This window comes from Panicum virgatum, chromosome 1N (assembly GCF_016808335.1).
Source record: "Panicum virgatum strain AP13 chromosome 1N, P.virgatum_v5, whole genome shotgun sequence".
Taxonomy (NCBI): domain Eukaryota; kingdom Viridiplantae; phylum Streptophyta; class Magnoliopsida; order Poales; family Poaceae; genus Panicum; species Panicum virgatum.
Window position 1 is genome coordinate 25,731,243 of NC_053145.1, and position 27,793 is coordinate 25,759,035.

Below are 27,793 nucleotides of genomic sequence, written 5' to 3' on the forward strand. Positions count from 1 at the left end.
GATCCTCTCTGCGCACAGCCGAGTCCTGCGCGCCGAGTAGTTGTAGCCGAGTCACCGAGCAGGGTAGTCTCCCGAGTTCGGAGACCCCACTCGGCAGGGAGGTATATATATCTACCTCCGTCAGTTACTCTCCATATTGCACCCTCAACACACTCTCATCTTGGCAGCACCGAAAAACATACACTGGAGCTGTTCTTAGAGACTAGTGACTAGGAGCACGGGTACTAAATACAAAGCGCTCGACTAAATACGAAGACGAGCGCTTTGTATTTAGTCCCAGTGCTCCCGTGGCATTCACCCCTAGCAGACTAAACTTGTGGCAGTTGCAATACTATGTATCGCAATTAAAGCAGCGAAAACAAACATGGTTCCCGATTTAAAAGGAACAGTTTACATGTTCATTACAGACAAATCTAATAAACACCACAAACCGGATACGATAAACAAACTGCGTCTTGCATACAGAACGATTGTCAAATTCGTAACAGGTCATGTCTACTCGCTGACAGATCCTGTATATGTAGAGCAAAGTTCTACATTAAGCTCTAATTCAACATGATGTACATCATCATCTTCACTCTTATGTTTCTTTCATTCACTCAAATCATTAGCGCCCGGGCTAGGTTGTGCTGCTGGTCTCTGGACTGGCTCGTCATCTTCAGATTCTGACCATGCTCGTCTCTTACGTTCTATTGCAGATTGAGGATGTCCCTGCAGCAGAAAACAGTGCGTAAGGCAATTGGCAGCTGATTATGAACCTAAACAGCAAAAGCTAAATCTAACAGATAACTTTAAATAAGCAGAAATGGAAATGTAAATTTTCCAATGGAATGCTTATCAATATTAGATGTATCAGCCGACAAAAAACACATGAACAGGGAAAAAAGTAAATAGAAAAATAATGAACACAAATTGTTTACAAGAAACAACACAACCCTAACCATGTCATCTTCAGCATCAGAATCTTCAAGACCAGCAGCAGCAAGAAGGTGATCTGGGGCTCTCTCTGAATTGTCACCATCATTATCCCTCGACAGGTTCGCATAGTCATCTTCTGCTTCTGGCTCATCTCTGTATTCATCTTCTTCATCTTCCCCATACTGCGTCTTTGTCTTCTGATCCTTTCTCCTCTTGTTACCCTTCCTCCTCTTTTCACTTCCCCCCTCTTCGTCTTCATTCTTTGATCTATCTTTTCTCTTGCCTGGGGTGTGGCTGGATGTTTTCCATTGTTCCTGACAAAACAAATATATGTATATATATAATATCAGAACATACCTTCACATAGCAAATATTTTTGCAGCATTCCACCATATGGGAAAGAATCCTGACGAAGTGCATGAAAAATAAACAATGCCTAGTTGGCAACCAACAAATCATTATAGATAATTTTAGTAGTGTGCAATCCCAAACATCATGATTCACAAAATGTCACCTTAAGGGCATCAGTAGTGTGGGAAATAGAGGGGGTCTTAAGCCCTTAGAGGCGACCTCATACATAACAGCACCAGGTCTTAAGGAGGCCCTAGGTCAAAAAGGTTAGAACCTGACCATAAGCTTGAGGCCCGATCTCAAGAAATAAAAAAGTCACAGAAAGCAGAGGACGACCAATTCGGAGCGGTGGCGGCGGAGACTCTCGGAGAAAGGACGAGCGGATGGAGTTGAGAGGATTTTTTTTAATTAAACATGAGTCCCACCTTAGAGGTAACGTGAGATCTTAAACATAAGGCAGGGAGACCTTATCACCAGTGGGTTCCACCTTAAGGTCCACCCCACCCTTATACACTATGGATGCCCTAAACCATGAGCTAGGCTTTAGATTCCCTAGTAATATTTATAATATGAATGCCTTCTTATATTTCATTAATGGCTTTAGACCAGCAGCATCAAGAAAGTGACATTCTACACCAACAGCAACAAAACCTGTAGTACCAAGCAGGGTGAATATATAATTTCAATGTGGTTCGTGAAACCACTATAACAAAAGGTGACATAATTCATACTTCAATGTTCCATATAATGATTTTTTTCATATATGTGTGCCACTATGAAGTAGTTTATTTCTTATATGGTTTCCAGTGGCCTATATTAAATAGAATTGTAAATGCATGATAAGGTGCAAGAATTAATGAGATAGAGTATTGATTTTTGACATAAGCATTTTTATCAGCTCCCTCTATTTTATGCATAACTGTAAAATACCTTCACACGCTCGAAGTATTCCTCCTGTTCCTTTATTTGCTTTAGCTCGTCCTCTTCCCTCCTCCTTTCTAACTGTTAAAAAGAGATCTAAATACTTCAATAAAAAATAATAACATTGAAGAAAAAACAGCTAGAATTCAAGAAAGAGAGACCTGGAATTTCCTCTGTTCTTCTGCCATTCGGCAAGCTTCCTCTGCCAAAGCAATCTGACGGGCAACTTCCATTTTTTGTTTATTTTGCTGCTCGGCTTGCTCAGCTGCATCACGGTGAACCTTAGCAGCATCAAGCAAATGTTTGCAGTACTCAACATGAGTTTCTATTTTCCTCTCATCAAAACCATGGGAATGGTATGTGGATGCAACAGACAACAGACTGAACACTCTAATGGCATTCTGAAGTTCAGTGACTGTGGCACGAACCTAAAAATAAAAAAATGTATAAAGAGAATTATTGAATACCTCTGATGAATGGACATTTAATATATAATATGAAGTTCACAAAATAAATTATATGTCAAGAGCTGTCATCAAAAGAAATGACAAATTTGATGAAAAAATTACATTATCAGGGTTTTTTATTTCATACGTTAGAGCTGTATATAGAATACCCATATCTATGCTAATCCAATCTATGTTTACATATAAATAAGGCTGAAAGCATGGATACTGATTTTCGATGCCCTGTGCCAATATTATAGCATATAAAACTAATGCCTGGAAAGATAACTTCATCACAGTAAGGCCCTGTTTGAATGCAAGATTCTATTGGAGTTTTGCAAGAGGAAAAAATACTATTGTTTATAAAATACTTTGGTTTTGGAAAATTATGGTGTTTGGAAGCAACAAATCTTATACTTCTAAAAACTATGGCATTGCTAAACTGTAGTCTGTTTAGACTTTTAGAAACTCCAGCACACGGCTCTTTTTTCTAAACATGGTTTTGCTTGTTTTTGGTTTCTAAAACTACCGTTTGTTAATACCTTGCTTCTAGGAACTACAAGATCCAAACAGGCCCTAACAGTTTTAGGCTTTATTGCCAGTATTCTATATATAATAATCAGATACAAGGTAAAAAGAGAATCGTACTGACCTCCTCAACTGTTCGTTTTGTCTTTTGCAGAGTAGATGCTGAGAATTTCTGCATTGACACTCCTACATTAAACCGTAACAAATAATTTGATGGAGCCAAATGTATAGCTCTCAGCAAAGTTTTCCTGCAGTCTTGCCATTGCTCAGCCTCGTAGTGTGTCCGGGCAAGGTATAAAAGGATAGTTGCATCTGTGTTGTAAAAGAACTTCCGCAGGCAATTTTGGTACTACAAGGAAGAATTGGCAACATGGCCTCAGAATTTGTATGTGCATGCATGAATTAGTAACTTTGTCAGCTCATGTATGTGGGTGGGAGGGAGGGAGCTTAACCATTTTAACTGCTTGTTGAAAATGGCCTTGAGCAAAATATACATGAGCCAGATTGATCCATACATCAGGCATGTGTACAAATATACTTCCAGATGCGGTTTCATGTACCTAACTCACTTCAAATTGCTGAATTAATTACTTAAAGTTTGTATACAGAAACAACATAGAACCATGATGAACTTTATATCCTTCCTGACCTGTGTAAACAACTCCTTGGCAACATCCCATTTGGCTTTTTCAGCATATAAGATTCCAATACCATTAGCAGCAAACATATTACTACAGTGCTGCTTTAGTACTTGCTGGCAAACGTACAACTTAATTAGAACGGATCCATTAAGGGCAAGATAAACTAGGGGAACTTTGCACAAAGCACCCTATTCAAAGTATGAAATAAAATGTACAGTACACTACATATGTATACAGCTAGAAGATAGATTTAGATCCCCAAAGTGAGCAAAATTAGCACTTAAGTGACCTCTGCTATAAAGAGTATTATGGTGTAGTTCTAAGCAATCCGCATCAAGACAGCCAAATGCTGAGCAAATTCGGCTTCTTGTTCTTATTATTTAAGTAGTGCGCTGGATGTAAAAAAGCTTTTTAAGGGACCGGTGTTGTACAGTTTTCTTTCTTCTACTTTGACGAAATGATCGCAGGAGAAAAAAATAAAGATAGCCAAATTGCACCATTCTATTTGATATAACAGGCTCTTTTTATCCTTCTTCAAAGAACAGTAAAATGTGCAGACATAATGTTGTGCCCAGTATCAGTGCAGCACCTAAACTAAACTTCCTGTCTTTCGACATGATAAATTCCGATAAGAAATTAAACAGTGATCCAAAGCAATATTATGCAATGTAGAAGGTGTCTCATTCCAAGTAAGAGAGTTAATTCTCTCTCTTTACAAAATGAAAAATAACAAAGGGAGCTATTGATGCAACTTTGAATAAGGATAAAAAAAAAAGAACACCAAAAGGTAGTACCTAATTGCTACTTTGACCAGTTGAAGCAAAGGAAGTTACAAAAGTTTAATTTCGATTAATCCAACAATTTCCCAAAAGAAATATGTAAATTTCCAGCAAGCAACAAAGTCTGAGGACAGTTTCCACTATTTGAGATAAGAAATTCCTTTTCTCAAGTTCAAATTGAGTTGCAGGCTAGAAATATCAAATACCATATGTGGTGACTGGAGTTGCAAATAGATGCTAACACAAGAAAATTTGGCAGAAAAATACGGCACACTTCTAAACAAATTAGGTATAAGCTGTAGACGTACAAGCTGTATTACAGCAAGCCCCAGATTATTCAATGGAATATTGAATAGTTACAAAAGCAGATGAACTTATTGCTTCTTCTGTTGGGTTCTGTTTTTCCATAGAACACCAAGTGCACTGATGAAAGTAAGTGCTAGCTCCAAATAAAAGTCAAAGTTAAATGACCACCCAACACATACCCATATTAAATCAACTTCTCATTTTTTTTAAAAAGCATTTAATAAGGGGTAGTGAGTGGAAATATTGCAATAACTACACTGTTGATATCCTCAATGTACAAACATTTGAAATGTTTTCTCCCGAGGTCATGGACAAATATAGAACAGTTGAAATATATTTCTAGTAGTCCCAACAAAGTTTTTTTGCAACCTTATTTCATCTAGTATACGCAAGAACAAAATAGATGTGGCACATGAATCAAGCATTTAAATGCAAGAAAAATCTGAGAGGCTATAATGTAAGTTTCATAATAGGGAAGGTGAGTCATCCATTTTAACTGGTACAAATAACACATTGCTAAGGAAAGTGAAAATAGCATACACTCTGATAGAGTTCCATGGCTTTCTCCCTATGAGTAGCCTCAAATTTTGGAGCCTTTTTCTCAGGGCGATTAGCAGCAAAGTAATTCCAGTTCCCCTTCAATAAAATTAGAAACTATTCATCAAAAGAAGAATACATATGTAGAATTGATAAGTTGAAATAGAAAAAGTATGCATGATAAACAATATGGATATGAACTGTCAAAAAGAAACATGCAAATGGTACGTGAAATTGTCTGTTGTTGTAAGCACAGCAGCTAATTCATGAGCCATTAAGGGAGTTCACATTTTCAGTTCCACCTCAAATTATTTTGAAGTGAGCAGAAGCACCACCGAAATGACAGATGCGGATTGGTGCCAGCTGATTAGTTTTGGCGAAAGAGGCAAAAATAGCCTTCAGCTATTGTCTGTGAAGCTCGGTTGAAACTACAGTCACTAAAACTAGCACCGATTCTGATGCACCAGTTTTATTTAGATATAGTTTGAAAAACCCTGACAGAAATGAACAATCTTCGCAAAGTTCAAAGCCCACTGCTGTAACCTGTTTTATAGTGTCAACAAATTTCCTTCAAGTGAAATCAGCTCACATACCAATTGAAGCAAAGAGTAGGCATCTCCCTTGGTTGCCTCCTTAGCATTACGGAAATGCTCCTTTGCAGTAAGCCAGGTTTCATCACTCTGGAGCTCAAGACTTCCAAGCATAGACAACGCATTCGGGTTCTTCTCATCTATCTTTAAAGCATCACCAATCTAAAAAAAATATTAATAGTTTTCACAACTGAACAAAAAAAAAGGAAAAACAGAAGCATTTATCATACCAGTTCAATGCTCAGTTGGACATTGCTTCTTTGTTTCGCAATGGCCGCTAGCCTCAGATAGGCATCTATGTAGTCAGGGTACTGTTATTGAAAAAAAAAAGGAAATTATAGCATAACACAGAAGATGCAAGAGATAATTTTCATTTCTGCACAGGAACTCCAGCAAATATAAAGATAATGCACAAGAAATATATTTTAGTACTTAATTAGGAAGCCAGTGCAATTACAACTTCCATTCACAAGTAGACAACACCTTGTGAAGAAACACAGTAACAAATGTTGTTAGTTTCACATTTTTTTTCTCGGATATGGAGGAGAGCTGCGTATCTTTGTATTAAGAAGAAGAATAATGGTCCAATTACAATAAACCACACCTCACCTTGGACCAAAATGAGGGTGGAGTCGGCAAAACACTAAAGGAACTGTTACAGAAAAATAAGAACCGAGGGATAAGACCACCACCAAAACACTAAGGACACTACTGTCCTACACTGCCTAGACCCCAGGGCTGCAAGCCCTTTTGCCCCTGCAAACTGCCAAAGTTGTGCTTCGTCCTGAAAAGCCTGCAGAGCGCCTTGGACGATAGGAGCAGATCCATAAAAAATGCATCCATTTTGGTGCTTCCATAAGATCCATGCTCCATGTATAACTAGGAAGTTGAAACCCTGTTTATGTTGTTTTGGTACCCTCTTCCAGGATCTCTTCCACCAATCAGCGAAAGAAGTCCATCTCCGGTTAGGGACCAGAAAGCCGAGGTTCAAAGGCTGCAGAATTTGAAACCAAAATTGCCGAGCAAAGACACATGTGGTGAGGATGTGCTGTATTGTCTCATCCTCCTGGTCACAGAGGGTACACTGATCAGGATGAGGAGGACCCCCTCTTCTCCAGGCGGTCGGCCGTCCAACAGCAATTCTTCCCCGGAGCCCAAGGCTTCCAGAGACGTTTCCAAGGTTCAAAAGTGAAGGAACCAATGAAGAAGGCATGATAGTCAGACTTTGTGTAGAACATGCCTGACGGATCAAGTTTCCAATGGTGCAGGTCCTCCGCTGGGTACTCAATAACACCATGCCAGCCCAGAGTTCCTTGTATATCGGAAACCGGAGAGCTGCAGTCACTGTTCTTGTCTTACGGAGTCTGTTGGTGACACATTTAAGAACATTTTTGGTCACAGCTTAGTTTCACATTTCAGCGGTAAACTTTTTTCCACACTACCTTTTTTACTTATGCAATCTCGTGTTTTAACTTCGATGCCTAAACATTTGTCCTTCTGATATTAGCTGTCAGTGAACATATTGTATCCAAGCACCATGCTTTTGTGAACGGGAGAGGTGCTAATATTTGAAAACAGAAACATCTATGTAAGCTCATGGCAGGGGCGGAGCTGCCCTTTAGCATTGGTGTTAAGAGTATATTAGGGATATCTCTATATTAGGTAGATTAGAATTGTATCCATATCCTACCATATCTGTAGGAGAGCCTCCTTGCCCTCCAAGTCATGTACCCCTATATATTCAGCCCCAAGACTCAGGCTAATACAATCATCCATTATACACCAATTCTATTATTCTACATGGTATCACAAGTTTAGGGTTTTTCTGCTCCTAGGCTAAACCTTCCGCAGCCCCTCGCCGCGCCTCTATTCCAAGCGCGCCGCCGGTTGTCCTCCATGCCACGCTTCCTGCGCACCCGGGGCAGCGCCCTCCTCGATCTCCGCGGCAGATCTCTCTGACCCGTCGTCGTCCAGCGTCAAGCAGCAATAGATCGGGTCGTACCTCATCACCCGCCATGGAAGCCATCGACGGCAACTTTGTTCCGCGCTGTCGTGGTGGCAGCCACGGCGCCCGTTCCCTACCCCGTGCTGTCGTGGTGGCACAGCAGGGGCCTCTGTGCGGTGCGTCCACCTCATTGTCAGTGGGTTGCATGGCGGCGCCCCCGCTCCACCCTCCCCTCCATCGCCTCCTTGGCTGGATCCGCCGCCGGCTTAGGTCCATCCGATGGGCTCATCTTCCCCGGCGGTGCGGCTATGTCCCGCCCCTTTGCGTGGCTCCTTCCCGGGGGGATCTGCCGCCCCACGCCACCAGCTGGGCCACGCCCCTCTTCTCCGGCTCCTGTCACAGGTGAATCGGGTTTGGCCTTGTGCGCTGCACTGGGCGGCCCCGCCCTCCCTCCGCGCGGCTCCTTCCTGTCTGGATCCAGGAGCCGCTACCACTACGCTCTGCGCCTCTGAATCGACCACCCGACGCCTCTATAAAGTCTCTCTCTGTCGCACAATGCTAGCGTGACGTGCAGAGAGGAAACAAGATAAGATGGGTGTGGTGTCTTCGCTACGCACACTCAGGGTTCTACACGAGATGCTGCTGCCTATCTTCTCTTTTGCCCGATAAAAGATCGGGATTGCGTCGCCCACCGCCCATCGACCTCACGCCTCTACCTTGACGTCGGCGTCGACTTCACCGGCTTCTTCCACGTCTATGATTGTGCGGCATGGCAACATGGACGGCGCCCTAGGGGACACTGTCTGAATCGCCATCCTCGCCGTTTCGTCCGCACATCGACCCTTGCCGGCTCGTCTTCGTCTTCACCGATTGGGACGCCTTCACTGACTTCGCCCACCATCGTCTCGCCTCACGCTACTCGATCTAATCAACCGACGTGCGTGATCCACCCAGCTCCCGTGACATCCGTCTTTGTCGAGCACGCCCGTTCACCTAGTACAGAGGGCAGCCGCTGCGTCGCCTCCTTGGGCAGCAGTGCCGCCACCTGTGGTCTACTTCGTCGTTGCATCCTCACCGCCGCCGACCACGTACACGACCTCGTTGCCAACTACGTGTCGCTGACTTCATCAAGCTGATCGAGTTCTTCGCCGACTTCTACGACTGCCGCCGCCGCGACCACTATGGCAAGTTAGCTGGCCTTTGGGCTAGTGCTCGGCTGCTCTATCACTACGCTTCGTCTAGCATGACCTCATCACCACCACCATTGTCTCTACTTTGCCTACTTCGTCTATTCCGACAAACGCGGGCTGCTTCGGCTTCTTCTCCCTCACCGTTTTGTGCCGCAACTGTCGTCGAGACCTCTACTGGTCCCCTACATTCTGCGACTTGGTTGTGCGCTCTCCCTTGTACGTCCGGTATTGGCAACACCGACGCGTGCCTTCATCCCCGACGCGCTACTGGTCTGGCAAACCCGGTACTCGCCTCGACCTTGGCGGTTTGACGGTGTCACCCTCTTCGTCCTCGACGCATCACCGTCTTCGTCTACGGCACCTTCGCACCGCCACTGTTTGGCGCCCCCTTGCGCGCCAGCGGCTTTATGTGCGGCTACCTCTGCATAGGCTACCTCGACAGCTACGTCGACCACGGCTACCCTACACACAGCATCATCGACCATGGCTACACGTCCTCAACTTAGCTACCTCGACATCGGCACAAAGGGCTATCATCTGCTTGAGCAACCTTGTGGATTTCCATTCCAGCCACAGCATCTACGGCGCACTGACTGTTTTGATTGCGGGGGATGTCATTTACCGACTTCTCTCCAGTCTCACCATCTGCGACGCTCATGCTGTGACTGCAGGGGGATGTTAGAGTATATTAGTTATATCTGAATATTAGGTAGATTAGGATTGTATCCGTATCCTACCATATCTGTAGGAGAGGCTCCTTGCCCTCCAAGTCATGTACCCCTATATATTCAGCCCCAAGGCTCAAGCTGATGCAATCATCCATTATACACCAATTCTATTATTCTACAATTGGGGTCGTCATACCCCGACGAATTTCAGCAAATCCTATAGAAAACTACTGTACACTGTGGTAGCTGACCCGTTGTCCAAGAGTGCAAACCCTGGTGAAATTTTCAGCTGGCTTCACCCCTGGCTCATGGGCATCAACAGACTAGTTTTGACATGAAAGTATTCTTTTATCCTTCATATGGAAAATTATTAATGCTGGTATATCATGCATAAAATGTTGAATGAGTCGAAACTGCACTGCAAAGTTTTTATTGACTGATAATACTACCCATCATGAACATTCAGAAGGGACAGGAGCAGGAGTACCTTGAAAATAATCAAATGGTAAAAGAGGCTTGCTCTGACAGAATCATGAAGTTCTTCCAGTAATATTGCATAATTAAACAGTGTGGTGACCTTATTAGGATGTAATTCAAGAGGCACACCTTCCTTTTCAAGTTGGTGAAAGAAGCTCTGATCCTTATACTGAATGCTCCCGTTGACCATAGAGCTACTTACTTTCCCATCGATAATTGAAACCCAAAGACCATTACCTAGTGCTTCCATAAAACTTTGTTCAGCCATCTGAAAGTGCAATTAAGAAGGGTAGTGACAAGTACCAATGATAGTTAATAATATTCGAATGTGCAGTATAAGCAAACCTCAAACTCTCCCTTCTCCAGATGAAGAAGTCCAATTCCATTGAGCAACTCAACGGGTACATCCTCCCCTGCCTTCTTGAGGAGATTACGGGCCTGTGAACTACTAAGTAAGATTTCATATACCAAGAATGAAGCAGAACAGGGTGCGCAGTGGACCCAAAAACAAGGTCAAGCAGGGGGCACAATTCATCAGCGCTAAGAACATATAAAGTAAAAAAGATGCGACAAATTATTAGCCATGACTAGAAGCAGAGTATAACCTGGTAAACTTAGATAAACACCAGCCCATGTAACTACTATGCCCATGGCACATCATGCTGAATTGCTGACGCACCTCAAACATTGTGGATAATCATGATGATGGAGAGAATAATTATGTGTATTCCTCCAAACCCTAGAGGGTGGGTAATATAGGTCCTATACATGGGCCTCTAGATGGGCCACTATACATGGGCTCACAATATACACTGACACCCCCTCGCAGTCTGAACTACCGGCGCAGCGGTGTTCAAGACTAGAGAATAAGAAAGCCAACAACACCCCCTCGCAGTCTGAACTTCCGGCGCAGCGGTGTTCAAGACTGTAGAACAAGAAAGAACAGGGCAAATACCCCCTCGCAGCCACAACTAGCCACCGGCTACGTTGAGGCTGAAGCGAAACTCCATAAAGATCGAGGAGGGAAGGCCCTTGGTGAAAATGTCGGCAAACTGGGAGGTGGTCGGTACATGAAAAACCTGAACATCGCCGACGGCGACCCTGTCGCGCACGAAGTGCAAGTCGATCTCCACATGCTTCGTCCGCTGATACTGGACGGGGTTAGTGGAGAGATACACGGCGCTGACGTTGTCGCAGTAGACGAGCGTGCTCTTGGCGAGCAGGGCGAGCGGGCTGTAGAGCTCCGCCAAGAGCTGTCGAAGCCAGGACGCCTCCGCCACGCCGTTAGCGACAGCCTGGTACTCCACTTCAGCACTGGAGCGGGAGACAACCGGCTGCCACTTGGACGACCAGAAGACAAGGTTGCCGCCCAGGAAGACAGCGTAGCCGGAGATGGAGCGGCGAGTGTCCGGGCAGCCAGCCCAGTCGGCGTCGGTGTAGACGACCAGCTCCGAGGTGGGAGAGCGGTGAAGATCCAAGCCGAAGCCAACCGTGCCACAGACGTAGCGGAGGAGGCGCTTTAGCGCCGCAAGGTGAGCCTCCCGGGGATCATGCATATGAAGACAGACCTGCTGAACGGCATATGTGAGATCCGACCGGGTGAAGGTGAGGTACTGCAGTGCACCGGCAAGGCTCCGGTAGGCAGTAGGATCAGCCACGGGAGCACCCCCAGATCAGCAGACAGCTTCGCCTGAGTGTCGACAGGTGTGGAGCAAGGCTTGCAGTCAATCATCCCAGTCCACTCCAGAATGTCGAGAGCATACTGTCGCTGGTGAAGGAACAGGCCAGACGGGCGAGTCTCAACAGTAACGCCCAGGAAGTGGTGGAGCTGACCAAGATCCTTCATAGCAAACTCCTGCTGCAGAGAGGAGATGATGCACTCGAGCAACTGCTAACTGGAGGCGGTGAGCACAATATCATCAACATAGAGCAGCAGGTAGGCAGTCTCATCCCCACGGCGGTAGATGAACAGAGAGGTGTCGGCCTTGGCCTCGGTGAGGCCCAAAGTCAGCAAGAACGTGGTGAACCGAGAGTACCAAGCCCGAGGAGCCTGCTTCAGACCATAGAGAGACTTGTTGAGCCGGCAGACCATATCCAGACGACTCGAGTCCACAAATCCCGCTGGCTGACTGCAGTACACCGTCTCTGACAGAGTGCCATAGAGAAAGGCATTCTTCACATCCAGCTGGTGCACCAGCCAAGAGCGAGAGAGTGCGAGCGAGAGGACAGTGCGCACCGTAGCCGGCTTCACCACCGGACTGAAGGTCTCATCATAATCAACACCAGGCCGCTGGGTGAAACCCCGGAGAACCCAGCGAGCCTTGTAGCGATCCAGGGTGCCATCAGCCCGACGCTTATGCGTCCAGATTCACTTCCCGATCACCACGTTGCAACCAAGGGGACGCGGCACGAGGTCCCACGTCTGGTTAGCAAGGAGAGCCGCGTACTCCTCTTCCATCGCGCGACGCCAGTGAGGATCCGCTAGGGCGTCGAGGATAGAGGAGGGTACCGGAGAGATCCGCGGCCCGCCCTCGGTGGCCGAGAGTCGCGGGCTGAGAAGCCATCCGCCGAGTCACCATGGGATGGATATGACGAGGATCCCGATGGATGACCGGCGGGTGGTACACAGCCGGCTCGACTCGAGAGCGAGTCGGCGGAGGCGGCTGCGGCGACGGCTCCGGTGTACTGGGCGTCGGAGGCGCCGGTGCCGGAGTCAGGTCCGGCGCCGTTGTGGGCACCGAATGGCGCCGGTACACCTGCACCGGCTGGGCGTAGCGTGCCGGGGCCGCGCGTGGCGCGGCAGCAGGAGCCGGAGCCGCACGTGGCACGGTAGCAGGCGCCGGGGCCGCGCGTGGCGCAGCGTAGGGCTCCGGGGCCGCGCGAGGCGCGACAAGTATCACCGGAGGCGGCGCCGGTGTCCCAGGAGAACCTGCAGGGTAGACAGATAGTGGTGGCTGAACCACCGGGTCAGACGAAAACAAGGACTCCAGCTTGGGGTCAGGAGAAGGTGTGGAGGAGGTGGAGAAGGAGAAATCCGACTCGTCAAAGACAACGTGTCGGGAGATGAGGACCCTGCGAGAAGTGAGGTCGAAACAGCAGTACCCCTTATGGTCAGGGGAGTAACCGAGAAACACACCGTGTCGAGCGGGGCGCCAGCTCGTGAGGAGCAGTGGCGGCGGTGTTAGGATAACATGCACACCCGAAGACACGGAGGTGGTCGTAGTGAGGAGGGGTACCGAACAGGGCGTGGTGGGGAGTGGGAGCGGGGCTAGCAGTGGACGGGAGGCGGTTGAGGAGGTAGGTGGCGGTGAGGAGACTCGGCCCAGAAGCGGGGAGGCAGAGAGGCCTGGATCAGAAGGGTCCGCATGACATCGTTTGTCGTGCGAATCATCCTCTTAGCCTTGCCGTTCTGGGAAGAGGTATACGGACAAGACATCTGCAGCTGAACACCCTGAGAAAGAAAGAAAGAACGGGAGGTGGAGTTATCGAACTCCCGCCCGTTGTCACACTGGACGGCCTTAATGGTGAGACCGAACTGAGTGGACACCCAGGCAAAGAAGTGGAGGAGGGTGGGAAACGTCTCAGACTTGGCGCGCAAAGGAAAAGTCTAAGAGTAATGGGAAAAATCATCAACAACCATCAAATAGTACTTATATCCAGAGATGCTAAGTACAGGTGATGTCCACAGATCACAGTGAATCAGCTCAAAAGCATGCGTCGCATGCGAAGAAGAAAAAGGAAGTCTAACATGACGACCTAGCTAGCACGCATAACAGAGGTGCTCAGCAGAAACCCTAGTACATGAGACATCAGTACTACGACTAAGCCGAGCCAAAATGTCGCGCTCGAGGTGACTAAGGCGGCGGTGCCAGGTAGTGTAAGACGGCGTCGCGGCAAAAGTAAAGGACGACGAAGAGGAAAAAGTCGAGGAAGGTGAAGCGGAAGGTAGGAGACGAAGGGTGTAGAGCGGCCCGCCGCTGTCACATCGGAGCAGTGTACGCCAGTTAGCCAAATCCTTCACAGTCAAACCAGAAGAGTCAAATTCAATCGAACAAGAATTGTCAGAAGTGAACTGACGAATGGAAAGAAGGTTATGAATCATCTGTGGAGAAACGAGAACATCGGGAAGACAGAAAGAACCAGGAGCAGAACCCACAGCGGTAATAGGAAGGCAAGACCCATTACCGACCATGATAAAAGGACAAGAGGGGTGTGGGGGTCGAACAGAGGAAAGGATACCCGCATCAGGGGTGGTGTGAAAGGAGGCACCCGAGTCGGCGATCCACTCGGTGCTGACCGGCGGCGTCAGCCTCATGGTGTTGAAGGACTGCGCCAGCGCAGCCTAATCCCACCCCCCAGGCCAAGTCGGAGGCTGGCTGGGCTGAGCGGGCGGCGGCCAGGACGGCGCGAGGAGTGGTGCAGCACCGGCGTACATGGCCGCCAGCTGGGGACGGGGTCCCCCCCCCCCCCCCCCCCCGACCCTGGAACGGCCACATCGAGATGCGCCCTGACCATGGGTTGGTGAAGGATGGCCAGGGCACGCCTCTGGGGGCAGGGGCAGGAGCAGGGGGCGGAGTCGGCACGCCCCGACGGCCCCCAGCAGCAGCACCACCGGTGCCAGCACCACCACCACCGTGGCCTCCCCGCCGACGACGCCCACGCCACCCCCCCCCCCCCCAGGAGCAGAACCCACAGCGGTAACAGGAAGGCAAGACCCATTATCGACCATGATAAAAGAAGGACAAGAGGGGTGTGGGGGTCGAACAGAGAAAAGGATACCCGCATCAGGGGTGGTGTGGAAGGAGGCACCCGAGTCGGCGATCCACTCAGTGCTGACCGGCGGCGTCAGCCCCATGGTGCTGAAGGACTGCGCCAGCGCAGCCTAGTCCCACCCCCCAGGCCAGGTCGGAGGCTGGCTGGGCTGAGCGGGCGGCGGCCAGGACGGCGCGAGGAGTGGAGCAGCACCGGCGTACATGGCCGCCAGCTGGGGACGGGGTCCCCCCCCGACCCTGGAACGGCCACATCGAGATGCGCCTTGACCATGGGTTGGTGAAGGATGGCCAGGGCACGCCTCCGGGGGCGGGGGCAGGGGCAGGAGCAGCGGGCGGAGTCGGCGCGCCCCGACGGCCCCCAGCAGCACCACCACCACCGCGGCCTCCCCGCCGATGACGCCCACGCCCCCCCCCCCCCCACCACCACACCGCCGGTCTGGCCGGTAGGAGGAGCCCCGAGGAGGGAGGTGGCAGGCGGGGCGGAGGAAGCAGGTGGAGCGGCCACGAGCGCCGAGGAGGTCGGGGAAGTCGCGGGACCCCAGGTGATCTCCTCGAGGCAGAGGTCGTCGCGGACCTGCAGGAACGTGGGGAAGGGCTGCTGACGGGTGATCCAAGTCCTCAGGTGGTCGTAGATGGAGTTGAGACCCCGGAGGACGTTGAGGACCAAGAGGTCGTGAAGGGCGTCGGCCATGCCCTTCATCCTCCTGCAGTACTCCCCGACCGAGAGGTCGCCCTGCTCGAAAGCACGGAACGAGGCGTCGAGCCGGAGAGTGCGGGCCTCGGCGTTGCCGAGGAACTGCGCCTCGAGCGCCAACCAGGCCTCGCGGGCAGTGCCGCCGCGAGTCCTGACGATGTCCTGAAGATCTAGGGAGATGGTCCCAAAGATCCAGGACAGGACGACGCTGTCGATGTGCAACCACCCCAGGTCTCTCGCCTCGACCGGAGTGTCGAGGAGGACGTGGTCGTCCAGGGCGTAGAGGCAGAGAGCGAGGAGGACCTAGTCGCGCCAGCGTCCGTAGGTGGACATCGAGTCAAGGACGACGGTGACCAGCGCCCGGATGTTTCTGTCGATGCGTAGCCACCCCAGGTCTCTCGCCTCGACCGGAGTGTCGAGGAGGACGTGGTCGTCCAGGGCGTAGCGGCGGAGAGCGAGGAGGACCTAGTCGCGCCAGCGCCCGTAGGTGGACATCAGGTCAAGGACGACGGTGACCAGCGCCCGGATGTTCTGGACGCCGGCGGCCTGGAGGTGGAGCTGGGCGACCATGGGGTCGGCCGGGGCGAGCCGGGCTCCAGAGACGGCAGGCGGAGCTTGGGTCCAGATCCAGAGGGGCCAGGTGAGAGGACAAGGCGCCGTTGTCAGTGACGACGGGCTGCTTCCCGGAGGAGACGAAGAGGTAGCGCACCGCCTTGGCGACCCGACGAGCAAGGTCGTCGGCCGCGGACCGCTCACGCTCCCAGCGAGGGCAGCAGCGCGGACCCGCTCCTGGGCCGCCGCAGCCTCGGCCTTGGCGGCGAGGAGGGCCGCGGCGAGGGCTGCGTCGGCCGTAGGGGCTCCGGCGACGGGGTGTCCCACCTGGAACGCGGCGGCGGAGAGAGGCGCGTCCGCGGGGGACATCCCGAACCCCTGCCACGGAGCAGGATGGGCCCCGGTGACGTCAGTCGCGGCCGCAGGCTGGCCGGACGGTCGCTGCGGCGGCTTCAGAGGCCCCGGCAGCTGGGGAATCATCGGATCGGGCCCGGGCGGCGGTGGGTGCACCGGATGGGCCCCACCCCCCGTGTCCTCCACGTCTCCTGTGCCCGCAGCAGCCGAATCGGCGCTCGCGGGCGCCAGGACGACGAGCGCGGCGGCGGGAGGCGCCTGGAGCAGAGGAAGAGCGGCCCAGGCGGCGTCCAGAGCAGCGCCGGGAGGCGGCGGCCGAGCGCCAACCCCCGCGGCGCGCGGAACCGGGCGTGCGGGCCAGCCGACGGCCCCCAGCGCGACGCGCGCAGCCCAAGCGCTGGCGGTGTCCGAAATCAGAGCGAGGAGGAGGTAGTGCCGAGCACAGAGGAGAGGGGAGGAAAGGAGGAGAGGGGAGGCGGCGCCGGCGGCCGGCGGCCGGCCATCTCACCGGCGGCGGCAGCTGCGGCGGCGGGTGGGAGGAGAGGAGAGAGAGGTCTAGGCTAGTGATACCATGATGGAGAGAATAATTATGTGTATTCCTCCAAACCCTAGAGGATGGGTAATATAGGTCTTATACATGGGCCTCTAGATGGGCCACTATACATGGGCTCACAATATACACTGACACATGACAAGCATATGATGCAGCAGAATGGAAAAACTCAGATTCTGGGAGAGCAAAGCTGTTTTACCCCACAGTTGAGAGAACAAAATGCACAAAGAAAGAAGGCAGTAAAAAAACCCATGCACAAGGCCATAGAAATTAAATAAATCTGCAGCACTAGCAGTTCTTTGTCTTTAGTCATACAGTTGAGGGCAACAGAGCTCCCAAAGCTAACTTCTCATGATTAATTATGTTGAATCATGTCCATCTTTTGATTAGAAAGAATGGGAAGGGGTCATAGTAATTTATACAGAACTACACAAGAATATGGTATCAGCCAAACGAATAAAAATCAAACCCAAAACTAAACGACCAATTGAAAAGCTTACCGTCTTCAAGTATTCCATAGCAGCAGCCCAGTCAGATTGTACCAACAATTCACCAAGTTCCACAAATGCCTGCAAGGTGATTTCATCGACTTTTGGTTATATGCAAAACATTAGAACCAGGCATGCCCACACAACGATTGCAAGAATCCAACTAGGACTGAATAATAGCACAAAGTAATTGAATAAACTCCAAACTCGTAAAATCTGATACTGAAATTAAAAAATATCACAGCTTCCATCTACTTAGCTTTATTAAGTTTTGATTTATCACTCTGACACACTCATTATTCAGTAATACACTAATACTTCATACTATAGCACAGTGGCGCACATAGTCATGAGGTAAAATCAGCCAAACAACAAAGTAATGCCAATTGCCCAATTTACGTATTTAAAGCCTGGTATGGATGTTTATGTAACTGGAGTTGACACAACCACAAAAGCAAAAAAAAAAGGATACATCACTATCGCGAGTAAAATATGTTTGTCATTATATACAAATAAGTAATAGCAACAGAACACATTTAGAGAAATTAAAAATCACATTAGGGCCAATGTAGTGTGCGTCTTTTGTGGACCAGATCGAATGGACCGTAACATACTAATTGTAAGAAGCTAGCATTCCAAATTTTCATTCCACTTCCTTAGGTCCACACATGCACCCTAGATCAGCATCATTTCTTGTCATCAGCATTCCAAGATCCATAGAAAGACATCGATTCAGTATGCGAAAGATGCCTCACAAACTGGGCCTAGTTCCTGAAGCTCTACATGATACACATTTCAAAATGATTATACACAATGCTCTTTCCAGTCACAACATTGTCTTTCATATTCAGATTGAACATTTGAAAATTACATCAGTATCATCTATGGAAGCAGTTACAGCATTATAATTTTTCAGTGCTGAGAGAACTATTGCAGCAGAAGTTAGTGTCCAAGTCATGTTTTTGGACTATTGTTATCCAAATCATACTTTCTTGTGACCTGCACATGCGCGCGCACGGAGGGAGAGAGAGAGAGAGAGAGAGAGAGAGAGAGAGAGAGAGAGAGAGAGAGAGAGAGTGAGGGAGGGAGGGGAGAGGGGGAGCGAGGGAGGGAGGGAGGGAGGAGGAGAGAGAGAGAGAGAGAGAGAGAGAGAGAGAGAGAGAGTACCTGATGATCTTTGGGGTCAATCCTGGTAACTTTCTTGAAGGTTTCTATAGCTTTTTCAGTTTCACCAGATTTTGCATGTATGTGCGCAATAGCCTAAAGAATAAACATAAATTTGTTACATGAAATACAACAATACGCTATGAATAGATGAACAGAAAATAACTGTCCAATTAAACAAATATACCTTACCTTCAAACTTTCACAATTTTCCGGGTGTACCTCCAACACCTTCTCAAAGCTAGTTAGTGAACTTTTGAAGTCTCCAAATTTTAATTGTATTTGACCCAGTCCTGGTACAGGCCATATTGTGTTATAAACAGCAACTAAATAAAGAGTTCCAAGTCCAAAACATGCAAGTCTAGGATGAATGTGTCGTGTGGACCTAGGGATAAGATTGAAAAATTAGAAATGATAGTTTTGGATGCCACATAGGGATATTATACTGTGCTTAGTAGTTTGTTGGCTCAGTGCTCCGAGGAACAGCATAGATAGACACGATATATGTGCGCCCGGCTCATGAGTATTAGATGTATATAGCTGTATTTGACTTGTAACCGTCTTACTTGTACTCCAAGCCTATACAACCTATATATACAAAAGGTCACCGCACCCCTCTCCTAGAGTGTGTGGCGTTTGCCCAACTCTCTACATGGTATCACGAGACCGGGCCCTATCGTAGCCCTTGCCGTGCGCCCCCCCCCCCCCCCCCCCCTCCTCCCTCCCTTCTGCTGCCCTAGGGCGCACCGGCTTCCTACTGTGTGCCCAACCCTCCCTCCATAGCAAATTCAATCTGCTCCGATGTGCGCATCCCCGCACGCCGTCCACCACACCACCAGCGCCTCCTCCCTGTAGGACACGCCACCGCCCTCCTCTAGGGCTTCCTCTGGTTGATGTCCTCCGTCACCGGCAGTGCATCTTCTCCTAGCACCGCTGACATGGGAGACGCCATCAGCCCCTTCGCCACCATCCCCATCAAGTCCCACGTCCCTGTGACGCTGGAGCTAAGCTCGTGTAACTACACCAAGTGGAGCACCTACTTCAAGGCCATGTGTGCCAAATTCGGCCTCCTAAAGCACATCAACGGGACAGTGCCTCCTGCTGCCCCCGATGCCGCCTGGAACCGAACAGACTGCTACGATGGCTATACAGATCCATCTCCGAATCTGTGCTCGACCTTGCCATGGCGCCGAATCAGACGGCACGCCAGCTTTGGGTCGCCATCGAGAACCACTTCAATACCAACAAAGCTCCGCACTCCATCTACTTCAGCCATGAGTTCCACAACATCAACCAAGGCGACCTCTTTGTTGAAGAGTACGGCCAGAAGATCAAGCAGGCTGCTGATCGTCTTCGTGAAGAACGTCGCGGAGAGCACCCTCGTCCTCAACCTTCTACGTGGCGCCAACCCCAAGTTCAGCACCACCTGCAACTTCATCGCCGGCACGCCCGGTATGACCATGGCCACGGCCCTCGACCAGCTCGCCCTGAAGGAACTCCGTCTAGTGAACGAGGCCTCGATCACCGCCAACACTGCCCTCATCACCTCGCCTTCCTCTACTGGTTGCGGCTCTGCTTGCCACCTCTCCTCGGCACTCTCTGGTGCGCCCCAGCTGCAGCAGCGGAGCCCCAGGAAAAAGCGCAATGGCGGTGGCGGCGGACAGCAAGGCAGTAGCGGCCAGCAGGCGCGCCCTCCCTACCTAGTAGGCCCGTGGATCTGTTTCAATCTATGGGCCGCCCAGGTGGGAGGCCAGGTAGGTGGCTGGACCAGTTAGGGGTCTGGCTACCGCTGCGGCCCTTCCACTGCGGGCGGGTGGAGCGGACAGGGCTTTCTGGGCCCTGTGCCTCAGCAGGCTCACACCGCTTTCGCCCCGTCCCCAGTTCTCTCAGGCCCTTGTGCCTTCCTGGGATCAGGCAGGCCTCACCGCAGCACTTCAGCAGATGTCTGTCCAAGGCTCGTACCCCTTCACTGCATTCTTCTATTGTTGTAGGCAATGGCACTCATATTCCTGTCATTTCTCGTGGTCAGTCTTTTCTTCCAACCACAGCGTCTAACTTCATATTGAACAATGTCCTTGTCGTCCCATCCATAGGTCGCAATCTTCTTTCAGTTCGTCAATTCACTCGCGACAATAGTTGTTCCATTGAATTTGATGCCTTTGGTTTTTCTGTGAAGGACCTCAAGACGCGACGCGTGATTCTTCAATGCGGCTACTGTTGAATGTTAATTATGGACTTCTAATACGAACATGAACCACCCTGACATACACCTCGAGGATATATTACTGATCCTACAAATTGCTGTAAATAATTATCTAGCATACACTTTTTGAATGAAAAGGCTTCATCTTTCACCCTTCTATATCCAGAACTACTTGTAGAAACAACATATTATCTTTCATTGAGCTGTGGTTTGAAAACAAAATCATTGAAATTATAGTAATATAGTTAAAAGAAAATATATATATTTCTGCATAAAATATAAGTGTTTCTCAGATCTAGTAGTAGATATTGGTACACTTTGATCACTATAGGGTCAAAACAAAGAAGAATCAAGGTAGCTGATGTTAGGGAACAATTTAATCAAAGAGATCCTTAAAAATTGAACAATTTAATCAAGTTAGTTAGCACGTAGGTCTCATTACAAGTCCACTAAGAAATTCAATGCATCTAAAGCATCAGCATATCACAACTCACAAGTAGGAATACGTTCAATCAGGTAAAATTGCATTGTCTTGTGAATAGTAAGGGCAAAATTACAATTGCAGTGCAAAGTAGGGGAAATGCACCAATTTCTCTAAAATGTATCTTCTGATGAGCATGGGCATGTATGCTGAGAAGTTATGAAGCAACATCATAAAAATGTAAAGGATAAAAACAAGCGCACAAGAAACTGACCAATATATGGTAACACAAAGTCTTGTGGTTTACTGATTTCTTTAACAGATGCCAGGTAATATCGTCCAGCAGTCTCAATGTCCCCCTGCATTTTACTAAATATCAAATATATGCATGGCTAGTTGTGGGGAATTATTCTTGATAAAGGAATCCAGAATGTGAACAAAGAAACAAGTAAAAGAACACCATGTACCTTACTGTGGTATGATCTGGCTAAGTTATAGTAAGCATGTGATTTCAGTAGTCCATGATTGCTTGAAGAGAGAGCAGTCTCAGTCAATTGTTCAACCACAAAATGTTGGCCAGTGAAGAAATAATGGTTCGCAAGGTGGTTGAGTGCCAATGTACAATAAGGATAAATTTCAAATGCTCTTTTCATTTTCTCCATTCCTCTGCGAATCCCACCAGCTATGGGCAAGTTGCAAAACTTGAATTAGAAACAAGGGGGGAACACAACACTCCAATTGTAACATCTTGTGCAGAGCATGTACCTTCATTTGTTTGCAAGTCCATGATTGCTAGTGCTACTAAAGCATCAACATTTTGAGGGTCCAGCTGTAAAGTTAGGTTCAATTGGTGAAGGCTGTATTCACCTTAGATCCAAAATTTCTGCCCAATGAAAGAGATAGGGCTTACATGTAAAACACGCTGAAAAGCTTGCCGAGCTTTTTCTACTTGTCCAAGTTTGTATCGGGAAAAGGCTATACCAAGCCTTACAGCAGCAGGACAATTGGAATAGGCCCTCAAAGCTCTCTAAGTGTACAAAAGTCAAGAGGGAATGCCAGTATGTCATAAACATGCAGCACTGTTAAAGGTCAATGAATTAATTTATCCAACCTTGTAGAGATCTAGTGCGTTCCTGTAATGCTCCAGCGATTTTTTGTGCTGTTGCTCTGCTTCACCCATTAAAAAGTAAACAGAAGCCTGTGACAACAAATTTGAACATTAAAATAGGATATGAATAAATATCAAATACATCAATAATGATGATATATTTATTATGGTGCCTAGAAAACAAAAAACATCAAAGCTTGTTTATCAGCATCTATTATGGTGCCCAGAGCCCCAGAATACAAGTTGGCCTGTCACTGTAACAGCAGCACACAGCATACAGTGAAAAAAAATAGGCTTGGTTATCACATCAGATGTTAGGTTAGGAATCTAATCATCTGTTCTTATGAAGCCTTGTTCATTGGAGCCATCCAATTCAGACCTTGGGAAAGGATATGGAAAAGTTGGGCACCAGGAAAATGTAAATTTTTCATGTGGTTAGTGGCACATGATAGATGTTGGACGGCTGATCGACTTGCTAGGAAAGGGCTCCCTCACCATGAGCACTGTCTTCTCTGTGACCAGGAGGAGGAGACAATCAACCATTTGCTGCTGCACTGTGTTTTCTCGCGAGAGGTCTGGTTCAGGGTGTTACAGGGGCTTGGTTTGCAGGCTGTAGCCCCACAGCTGACTGAAACCTCCCTGGAAGATTGGTGGAACACAGCATGCAGTAGGGTTGAGGGGCCGGTCAAAAAGGGGCTCAACTCAGTTATAATACTAGTGGCTTGGTCGCTGTGGATTCATCGCAACCGTTGTGTGTTCGATGGTCTGCAGCCCAATCTGTCTAGAGTCCTTTCTTCCATCAGGGAGGAGCTGCACTTTTGGGGTATCGCTGGAGCTCGAGGAGTTTCCCACCTCCTCGCCCAGCTGCCAGCCGGTTAGCTGTTTAGTCCTGGTCTTTGGTCTTGTTTTTTAGTGTTTAAGCTTTAGTAAGTCCTCTTGTATGTTAGGGGGTTTGTTTCTACAGGTTTGTTTTTCCCCTAGGCGAAAAACCTAAACCTGTGCTGTTCTTTGGGTGTTCTCACCCATCTTCTTCTTAATATATTGATACGCAGATCTCCTGCGTGTTCGAGAAAAAAAAATCTAATCATCTGTTAATCAGTTCCAATAATTTAGTCTCTATTCTTACAAACTCCATATTTGTAAGGGGAAATGTAGTCTACTGGGATCAAACAAGAAATAAAAGGGGGCAAAAAAGGCCTCCCTTCTTATTTTCTTCTCCAGAACTGGCTCAGAGCCTTGCATCATTTCTCATATGCTAAAGAGTTATAGGACCCTTGGAGAAGCACAAAGTCCCAACTAAGTACATTACCCTCATTAAGGATATGTACAAGGATGCGACGACGTTTGTCCGGACATGTGATGGCAACACCACTGACTTTCCTATTAACATAGGCCTACACCAGGGGTCAGCATTGAGCCCTTATTTATTTGCTTTAGTGATGGATGAGGTCACAAGGGATATACAAGGTGAGATCCCTTGGTGTATGCTCTTTGCTGATGACGTGGTGCTAGTTGACGAGAGTAGGGCAGGGGTTAATAGAAAGTTAGAGCTGTGGAGACGCACGTTAGAGTCGAAAGGGTTCAGACTTAGTAGGACCAAGACCGAGTACATGATGTGCGATTTCAGCGCGACTAGGCATGAGGGGGGAGACGTTAGTCTAGATGGACAAGTGGTGGTTCATAAGGATACTTTTCGGTGTTTAGGATCGATGCTACAAAAGGATGGCGACATTGATGAAGATGTTAGGCATAGAATTTCAGCTGGCTGGTTGAAATGGCGGCAAGCTTCTGGCATCCCCTTTGTGACTAGAAGGTGCCACAAAAGCTAAAAGGCAAATTCTATAGGACAGCAATTCGTCCGGCGATGCTATACGGTGCTGAATGTTGGCCTACAAAAAGGCGACATGTCCAGCAACTGAGTGTAGCAGAGATGCGGATGTTGCGGTGGTTTTGCGGGCACACAAGGAGGGATAGAGTCCGGAACGAAGTTATTCGGGATAGGGTCGGAGTAGCACCAATTGAGGAGAAACTTACCCAGCATCGGCTGAGATGGTTTGGACATGTCCAACGAAGGCCTCCTGAAGCGCCGGTGCGTAATGGGGTTCTTGAGCGGGTCGATTATGTAAAGAGGGGTAGAGGTAGACCTAAACTGACGTGGGATGAGTCGGTTAAGAGAGACCTTAAGGACTGGAATATCTCTAAAGAGATAGCTTTGGATAGGAGCGCTTGGAGAATAGCTATCAATGTGCCTGAACCTTGAACTAATTTCTTTCGGGTTTCATCTCTAGCCTACCCCAACTTGCTTGGGAAAAAAGGCTATGTTGATGTTGATGTTGATGTTGATGTAAAGAGTTATAGGACAAGGAACAGCTAGTTTGAATGAAACTGTAAGAATTTAACAAATAATGAGAAGGCATGGAATTAAAATAAAATGTTTAATAGTTCTTAAATCTTTAAAATGTGATTAAACTTTTGTAGAAACACATATCATGATGACATTTCCATTGGCTGAAATTATAACAAACCAAGTCCAAACTATATGTATCAGCATTTACCTCCACATGAGAAACAATTTGAAAGTATCCATATTTCACTACGATGAGGACCATTTCAACAACCTAAAGAAAATCACCTGACCAAGTAGAGCTGGAAAATTGTTTCCATCTTCATCCAACACAATCTTGAATGAGTCGGACGCCATTTGCAACTCACCCTTGGCCACACAGAGTTGACCTGCAGAGTAACATCAATAAATCAGCATACTGAAAACACCAATCTTGGTAAAAACATCAATAGACTATGGAATAATCTGTAATCATCCAAAATAAAGTAGTATGCTGAAGAAGGCTTTGAAGGTACTTCTAATCATGGTGCTGGGCATACATACTCAAAGGTAAATACAGTTAACCAAACTAATTACACTCTCCGATCCAAAATAAAATACATGGAATTTTAGAGTTGTGCACAAGAATTATTAGAGTGAATCAAATGGCCATGTTGACTCATTTATACTACATTGGAAAGTGATGCACCATTTGATTGTGATGATAGTGAGCGGACTTCTAGGTGGCATGACTTTTAAGAGAATGTCATCTATTTCGAATCAAAGAAAGTACCACATATAGTTTATCACAAAATCAATATCAATATATCAGGCAACATAAAACAATAATAGCTGTTCAAAATGTTCAAAAAAGTGGAACCTTTTCCAATCCACGTAGAAGGTTCAGTTTCATCTATCCTTGATGCTCTATTGTAGTATTGAGTGGCATCTTTAAAATGTGCTTCCTTCTGAGGTGCTCTCTCAACCTTCCCCAAGAAAGTATGGAAAGCACCCAAAGCATTAAGGATTGCTATTCGCTTATACTTCACATCGGAATAATACTCATCAATTTCTGCAAAGAAAAATGGTGATTCAACAAGATACAGATAAAAAGGTTGGGGGTTTCAAGCAACAGTCAGGAAAAGAACTAGCAAGGCATAATCAAATATTCTTTGGTGAAATAATAAAAAAAAACAAAAGCATTAAAGAAAAACTGACCAGGGCCAGATCCTTCCTCTAGAATCTGACGGAACTGTTCTATCTTTCCTTGCTTGAAGTATTCTCTCTGTGTGAAAAGAAGATTAACAGGAAATAAAAAAATTCAGCTAATAGGCATATTAAATTTACAAAAGATTGATTAATTAAAAGAACAACAAACAAAATTGAAAAAAAAAACAGTATGTCTGTAGGCACAAGATTCACCTCATTTTTTTTCTCAAACGCGCAGGAGAGCTGCGTATTAATATATTAAGAAAAAAAAGGAGGGGTACAAACCCCGGGTGATACAATTAGGGGCTTGTGTCACGCCCTTACATTGAACACCTAAAAACTGTTACAAACAGAGTAGAAAGGGGTTAGACCTGACCAGCTATACCCATAGGACCTAAACAACATGAGCACCCAAGGCGAGGAGGTATGACACTCCTCGAGCCCCAGCAATAGTCCACTGGTGTAACTCCTCTTTGATGGCAGAAACCACACAAGAAACCTCAGGAGGAGCCCCATCGAAGACACATCTATTACGGTATTTCCAGATGGACCAAGCTCCCAATATGATGATGGAGTTCATACCTTTTTGGACCTGGCCATCAACTCTTGCACTTGCAGCTGCCCACCAATAAAAAAAAGATAGGTCGGTCTGTGGACCAACCATGGGACACCACGAAAATGCCCACCAAGTATCAACAAGATTCACCTCATGACCAGTCATGCAATCTTTAAAGGCAGGACATAGAAATAAACAACCATGAGACACCACGAAAGTGCTACTATAGGGTACAACATTACTTATAAATTGCTTTTCTTGTCGTTACTGTGGTGGCTGTTGTTTTTTTTTTAATGTTTTGCCTGAGAGGTGAAGCCATAATGCAATTTTTGTAGTAGGCCAATGAAACACTAGAATAAGTATCTTCCACACTGCACAACCCCTACATTTTTTTTCTCTATTTCCACTACAGAAATTATATGTCCAAACAAGACTAAGGTGCTATTTCACTGGTGCCATTGGGTTGTGATTTCTAGGACATCGCCGGCAATAGCATCTGCCCTTACTGCGAATGTTCACCATGCAGAACCAGATCAAAGCTAATCAGACCAACGACTTCAACGTACTTTAACAATTCAGAAGCAATCATCAAGATCGGCTGAATCCTCTCACACAGCCCTATGGAAGCACAAACTAAAACGAGACCCTAGCCTTAAAAATTCCAGTCCAATCGTAGGAAGCAGAAGGCAAGGGTGGGAGACTGTGACAGTGCCGCATAGAAGCAATTCCCGCAGCAAGAAGGCCAAGCCATTCAAACAATCCCAAGGAGCCTTGCGAAATTCTTGGGACTGCGAGCATTAGAGATATGGGAAGGGGAAGCGTACCGCGATTATGAGCCAGAGGTGAAGCGGGGCCTGCTCCGCCTTGAGAATGTCGAGGATGTCGGAGGCGTCGTGGGGGAGCTGGTCCAGCGCTACCCGGACCTCCTCCTCTGTCCCCTGCACCGGGATGTACACGCTCGCCATCCTCCCGGTGCTTCTCACTCCCCTTCGCCGTCGAGGTGGGGAGAAACCCTTGGCAGCTGGGTGTCGGCGGTCGGCCTCCGCGGTAGGGGCAGCGGCCGAGACCAAAAGGCCTGGTGGGGATGCATAGGACCAAC

General features: G+C 47.9%; 1 protein-coding gene across 4 annotated transcripts; it reads right to left on the minus strand.

Moving 5' to 3' along the window:
• Positions 1-317: 317 nt before the first annotated feature.
• LOC120655537 (protein CTR9 homolog) lies at positions 318-27,779 on the minus strand. 4 transcript variants are annotated; one of them, XM_039933391.1, is made up of 24 exons: positions 27,519-27,779; positions 26,148-26,214; positions 25,810-26,001; positions 25,239-25,339; positions 22,610-22,696; positions 22,409-22,525; positions 22,264-22,327; positions 21,966-22,180; positions 21,773-21,857; positions 19,067-19,167; positions 18,878-18,970; positions 17,723-17,791; positions 10,643-10,735; positions 10,308-10,565; positions 6,248-6,328; positions 6,021-6,179; positions 5,431-5,526; positions 3,814-3,918; positions 3,617-3,724; positions 3,289-3,513; positions 2,352-2,618; positions 2,200-2,271; positions 942-1,232; positions 318-711 (listed from the first exon to the last, which is right to left on the minus strand). In XM_039933391.1, exons 1-24 carry the CDS (start codon positions 27,657-27,659, stop codon positions 592-594), a joined length of 3,207 nt encoding a protein of 1,068 aa, XP_039789325.1. In that variant the 5' UTR covers positions 27,660-27,779; the 3' UTR covers positions 318-591. The 4 variants fall into 4 exon arrangements, with proteins under 4 accessions (XP_039789325.1, XP_039789326.1, XP_039789327.1 ...); XM_039933392.1 differs by having other exon boundaries at positions 6,021-6,161; positions 27,519-27,778; XM_039933393.1 differs by lacking the exons at positions 10,308-10,565; positions 10,643-10,735 and having other exon boundaries at positions 27,519-27,778.
• Positions 27,780-27,793: the final 14 nt, after the last annotated feature.